The sequence below is a fragment of the Solanum pennellii genome, chromosome 4 (assembly GCF_001406875.1).
Source record: "Solanum pennellii chromosome 4, SPENNV200".
Lineage (NCBI taxonomy): Eukaryota > Viridiplantae > Streptophyta > Magnoliopsida > Solanales > Solanaceae > Solanum > Solanum pennellii.
In genome coordinates, this window is record NC_028640.1 from 64,578,512 (window position 1) to 64,585,562 (window position 7,051).

At 33.5% G+C, this 7,051-nt stretch overlaps 1 protein-coding gene across 1 annotated transcript; it reads left to right on the top strand.

The window, feature by feature from the left end:
- Positions 1-5,744: 5,744 nt before the first annotated feature.
- LOC107016922 lies at positions 5,745-6,606 on the top strand. Its single transcript, XM_015217237.1, has 2 exons — positions 5,745-5,869; positions 5,937-6,606. The coding sequence occupies exons 1-2, from the start codon at positions 5,745-5,747 to the stop codon at positions 6,604-6,606; spliced, it is 795 nt and encodes a 264-aa protein (XP_015072723.1).
- Positions 6,607-7,051: the final 445 nt, after the last annotated feature.

Below are 7,051 nucleotides of genomic sequence, written 5' to 3' on the forward strand. Positions count from 1 at the left end.
TAAGCTCAAGACCTAACTTGACACATTTTGTTAAACAAACTAAAACAAATTAGGGCAAAAAAATTAAAATGAAGCGACTACTAATTTTCAATTCAAAGTTTAGTTTATTCCATATTCTTTTGTAGATTAGACTAATTGATTCACATTCATAAAAACAAGATATAAGGTTAGAAATTTCCTACAAATATAGAACGATAATAAATATGTAAAGAGTAAAGTACCTGAACATCGGCCATATGACTATCCCCAACAAAAAAAGAAACTCATAAGTTAGTGTTATAGTATATAAGTTACTAATAGCTAAATTACAAAAAAGAAAAAATCAATAGAAGAAATTTAGGGTTAGTTCACGTACGGCAATTTTCTCGCAATCGAAAGCTCAATGTAGCGTTGAAGAATGTCTTCAATTCTACAAAAGTAGAAATTTAGTAAAAAAAAGTTAATCTAGATAATCGTTTTATACATATCAATAACAAATACAACGTAACGAAATTTTTGTCAGTATCGTAATTACAATACCTATTTTTGCTACAGAATTTACTAAGACGTTGAGCAGGGGAGAACGCGACCAACAACACATCCACATCACTGGAAATTGCAATCTCTTTCGCCTTCTTTAGTAAAGTACTACGTCGCTTTGAAAATGTGACTTGACGCTTTGATGTTTCTTCAATTTTCTTAATCTCAATTTTTCTACCCATCTTGAAGGTCTTTCAAGGGAGTCTCTTCCGTCTCTTGGAAGGAACAATAGCTTAGAGTGGTGCGTGAAGTATACAGATAATACAATGACTGAAAAAGAAGGCTCCAAAATAGCTAATTTATAAGGTCAAAATAAATGGGTGGTGACATAAGTCTTAAATATTGGGTGTAGGTGACAATTATGTGATTAATGATTAAGGATTGTGGAGTTGCCCTCAAGTTTATAAGTTGACAGTTTGGTCCATTAAATTAAATGAAGGGTAAAAGGGTAATTTCACAATACCTAATTTTACCAACTTTTGATGGGGATTAAATGAGGGGTAAAATGGTAAATTGACTACACCAAACCAAATTTAACCAATTTTGGTGGGAAAATATCGAGCCAAAAGAGGAAATAAAAGCTTTTTTCCCCCGCCTCCAGCCGTCGTATTCGTCCTCCTCTTCTTCTTCTGCTCTCGTCTTTGCTTGCTTGCTTTCCTTTCTTCCTGCTCTGTTTGTTATGCGGAATTTGAGATAGATCTCATTGTAGTCCACTCCCTCTCTTTGGTTGAAACCTCTGGCAACAACCCTGGCTTTATANTACCAACTTTTGATGGGGATTAAATGAGGGGTAAAATGGTAAATTGACTACACCAAACCAAATTTAACCAATTTTGGTGGGAAAATATCGAGCCAAAAGAGGAAATAAAAGCTTTTTTCCCCCGCCTCCAGCCGTCGTATTCGTCCTCCTCTTCTTCTTCTGCTCTCGTCTTTGCTTGCTTGCTTTCCTTTCTTCCTACTCTGTTCATCTTCCTCTTCTTCTTCTTCTTCTTCTTATTTTCGTACATGGCGGGTCTTCCCTGGTAGTTCTTGTGCTTTCTTCTTCTTGAATCAGTTTTTCACTAAAACTGTAACTGGTGGATCAAATTTTGTTTTGTTCAATTGGAATTACTTCACAAGCGTTATACACCATTGTTTCTGGTAAGTACAATTAATGGTTATTTAAAATCAATTATTATCATCTGATCTGGGTACCTGCATTTTTTTCAATAATTTGCATTCACGTTTCCAACATATTGTTATATATGTTGCAACAATTGACTATCATAACATATTATACTCATATGTATCAACATGTGATTTATTTTCACAACAGAACAGTCATATGTAGGCAACAGAATAGTCATATGCATCAACATGTGATTTATTTTCACAACAGAACAGTTATATGTAGCAATATATGATTTAATCTCGCAACAGAATAGTCATATGTTGCTACATATGATATAACTAAAAGATGTAGAAACATGTGATTTATTTTTCACAACAGAACAGTCATATCTAGCAACATATGACTTACATCTCGCAACAGAATAGTCATATGTTGCTACATATGATAATAACTAAAAAATGTAGCAGCATGTGATTTATTTTTCACAATAGAACAGTCATATGTAGCAACATATGACTATTCTGTTGCGAGATGTAAGTCATATGTTGCTTCATATGACTGTTCTGTTGTGAAAAATAAATCACATGCTGCTCCATTTTTTAGTTATTATCATATGTAGCAACATATGATTATTCTGTTGCAAGATGTAAGTCATATGTTGCTTCATATGACTGTTCTGTTGTGAAAAATAAATCACATGCTGCTCCATTTTTTAGTTATTATCATATGTAGCAACATATGATTATTCTGTTGCAAGATGTAAGTCATATGTTGCTTCATATGACTGTTCTGTTGTGAAAAATAAATCACATGCTGCTCCATTTTTTAGTTATTATCATATGTAGCAACATATGATTATTCTGTTGCAAGATGTAAGTCATATGTTGCTTCATATGACTGTTCTGTTGTGAAAAATAAATCACATGCTGCTCCATTTTTTAGTTATTATCATATGTAGCAACATATGATTATTCTGTTGCAAGATGTAAGTCATATGTTGCTTCATATGACTGTTCTGTTGTGAAAAATAAATCACATGCTGCTCCATTTTTTAGTTATTATCATATGTAGCAACATATGATTATTCTGTTGCAAGATGTAAGTCATATGTTGCTTCATATGACTGTTCTGTTGTGAAAAATAAATCACATGCTGCTCCATTTTTTAGTTATTATCATATGTAGCAACATATGATTATTCTGTTGCAAGATGTAAGTCATATGTTGCTTCATATGACTGTTCTGTTGTGAAAAATAAATCACATGCTGCTCCATTTTTTAGTTATTATCATATGTAGCAACATATGATTATTCTGTTGCAAGATGTAAGTCATATGTTGCTTCATATGACTGTTCTGTTGTGAAAAATAAATCACATGCTGCTCCATTTTTTAGTTATTATCATATGTAGCAACATATGATTATTCTGTTGCAAGATGTAAGTCATATGTTGCTTCATATGACTGTTCTGTTGTGAAAAATAAATCACATGCTGCTCCATTTTTTAGTTATTATCATATGTAGCAACATATGATTATTCTGTTGCAAGATGTAAGTCATATGTTGCTTCATATGACTGTTCTGTTGTGAAAAATAAATCACATGCTGCTCCATTTTTTAGTTATTATCATATGTAGCAACATATGATTATTCTGTTGCAAGATGTAAGTCATATGTTGCTTCATATGACTGTTCTGTTGTGAAAAATAAATCACATGCTGCTCCATTTTTTAGTTATTATCATATGTAGCAACATATGATTATTCTGTTGCAAGATGTAAGTCATATGTTGCTTCATATGACTGTTCTGTTGTGAAAAATAAATCACATGCTGCTCCATTTTTTAGTTATTATCATATGTAGCAACATATGATTATTCTGTTGCAAGATGTAAGTCATATGTTGCTTCATATGACTGTTCTGTTGTGAAAAATAAATCACATGCTGCTCCATTTTTTAGTTATTATCATATGTAGCAACATATGATTATTCTGTTGCAAGATGTAAGTCATATGTTGCTTCATATGACTGTTCTGTTGTGAAAAATAAATCACATGCTGCTCCATTTTTTAGTTATTATCATATGTAGCAACATATGATTATTCTGTTGCAAGATGTAAGTCATATGTTGCTTCATATGACTGTTCTGTTGTGAAAAATAAATCACATGCTGCTCCATTTTTTAGTTATTATCATATGTAGCAACATATGATTATTCTGTTGCAAGATGTAAGTCATATGTTGCTTCATATGACTGTTCTGTTGTGAAAAATAAATCACATGCTGCTCCATTTTTTAGTTATTATCATATGTAGCAACATATGATTATTCTGTTGCAAGATGTAAGTCATATGTTGCTTCATATGACTGTTCTGTTGTGAAAAATAAATCACATGCTGCTCCATTTTTTAGTTATTATCATATGTAGCAACATATGATTATTCTGTTGCAAGATGTAAGTCATATGTTGCTTCATATGACTGTTCTGTTGTGAAAAATAAATCACATGCTGCTCCATTTTTTAGTTATTATCATATGTAGCAACATATGATTATTCTGTTGCAAGATGTAAGTCATATGTTGCTACATATGATATAACTAAAAAATGTATCAACGTGTTGATTTATTTTTCACAACAGAACAGTCATATATAGCAACATATGACTTACATCTTGCAACAGAATAATCATATGTTGCTACATATGATATAACAAAAAAATGTAGCAACATGTGATTTATTTTTCACAACAGAACAGTCATAAGTAGCAACATATGACTCAAATATGGCCACAGAATAGTCATATATTGCTACATATGCTGATTCTTCATAACTAGTAACTATTTTTTTAATTATTTTCTTCAGGTACAATGTCATTATTTGTAGGGATTGATTGTCGTGGTGAATGGGTCGAGAAGAAAATCAATTCATATGGTGTTGGGAGGATAGTAAAAAACGAGGAGCCGTTCAGTAGGGATGTATGTCGAAAGAAACATTTTTTATGATGAGTTCTTTAATTTAGTTGTGCAAAAGTCTGGATACAATTGTAAACCGCAAGATCTTGTCATGAGTTACATTCCCCATTTTTTCATAATGAGAAGGTTTTAACTTTTAGAATAACTGATCAATCTAATTTGAGTGTTTATTTGGGAGGAACAGAGAAACCGCCAATATTAAGAGTCTACGTGGAAGAAACTCCTATCAAGGAGGATCATAATATATACCAAGGCCAACAAGATATGTTTAATGATGAAATCCATCCTGCGGACATGAATAATCCTGATGATGAAATTGGAATAGGTGAAGGTGAAGGCGAAGGTGAAGCTCAAGCTAAAGGGTGGACCTTGAGAGCAAGTTTCCTCCCGCACCTATAGTTGGCAGCAACAATCCATGTGCTTCTCAAACTTCACCTGCGAATAATGTTAGAGATGATGAAACAGGATTTTATAAGGTAATGACATTCAAGAACAAGCAAGAATTGCCAAATTCATTTAAAATTGCTTGCTTGAAAAATGATTTTAGATTGAAAAAGGTGATCAATTCTCGTAATGTGTTTTCGTTTAAATGTTCATATCCAGATTGCAATTGGTGGCTGAGGGCTGTGAAATTTACAAGTAGTGACAGGTTTGCCATTAGAATCTATGAAAAGTACCATACGTGTGGTTCATAGCATCCAGGAAGCAAGACGACATTGTCGCTCAATGAAAATGGGAGGTTCCAGTACTTCTTTGTATCATATGCTACTTGGATAATTGGTTTTCAAGAAATGAGAAAAGTAATAGTTGTTGATGGTACATTTCTAAGGAGCAAGTATGGAGGAGTTCTGCTATCGGCGGTTGCACAAGATGCCGAGAATCATATATTTCCAGTGGCTTTCTGAGTCGTGGACAAGGAATGTGATGTCTCATATGAATATTTTTTTCAAAATATGAGAATCTTTGGAGATTATACTGATGAGTTGTGCATTATCTCTGATAGGCATCCAAGTATTCAAAAGATGGTCTCGAGAATCTACCCTGCATCTCTTTATGGTTGTTGCATGAGACACCTTGGGAAAAATATTCGAAATAACTTTCACAATTGAAAGGTAGTGTCCCATTTTTATAAAGCAGCAAAGATGTACGATATATGTGAGTTCAATGACCATTTCAATCAAATAAGAGGTTTGGTACTAAAGGCCGCTGAAGCTCTTGAACGTATTGGATTTCATACATGGAGTAGGGCATTTTTCCCGGGAAATAGGTACCATCTCACTTGAGTTTATTTTTACTTTATGTGTTTTGTTTGATTTTCATCTATTGTTGTGTAGATATAACATTATGACGTCAAACATCGCGGAATCGGTGAATGTTATGTTTGATGTTGAAAGAGAATTTCCCATTGTCGCTCTATTTGATGAAATAAACAGGATATATGCGTCGTTATTTCACCAGAGGCGTATGGAGCTTGTGCACTCCGCAAATAGATTTGTTCCTTTAATTGAAAAAGACATATCAGAGTATGTCAACGCGGACAACAAGTTGTTGGCTCATCAAATCGCTAACTACAAGTTCAGTGTCACTGGTCATGGAGATGTTGCTACTGTGGATCTACAAAGAAGAACTTGTACTTGTAGAATTTTTTATTTGGACAAAATACCATGTCCACATGCAATGGCAGCGATTCAATCCCAAAATGGTGATGATTTTGGAAATGAGATTTACTTGTACTCCTCTCCATATTATTCAGTGAAAAAATACATAATGGCATATTTTCAGGAAATTCACCCGGTGCCAACTGAAGATTCTTGGATTGTCCCTGTGGATATCACACAAAGAGAAATACCTCATCCATATGTTGATCCAAGTAAACCCGGGAGAAGGACATATAAGAGACGGCGTGGAGTTGGTGAATCGTTTCCAACAAGAAAAAATAAGTATTCAGTATGTAGGAACTTTGGCCACAAAAAAACTACATGCCCAAATCGAAATGCGTCATAAGAAGTGTTAAGCATTGTGTTGTTGAATTTTAATGAATGTTCTTTCTTATTTGAGGATGATCTCTATTATATAATCTTATTTAGAAATGACCCAATCCGTGATTTGTTGCTCTTCTTTGTTTGTGTCAACACATGTCAAATGTTTCTACAGGATATACTAGATGTGGCAACATATGCAACAAATGTTGCTGCAGGCGAATCATCTGTAGCAACATATGCCACATGTTGTGATTCACCTGTAGCAACATATGACTCATATGTTGCCACATATAATATATCTAAAAGCACACTCTAACGTAATCATTATTCAATAGTATATGTTGCCATTGATGATTATATGTAGCAACATATGACTCAAATGTTGCTACATATAATCATCTGTACCAACATATGACTCAAATATTGTGACGGACGAATGTTGCGATATACGCATCAGCTGTAGCAAC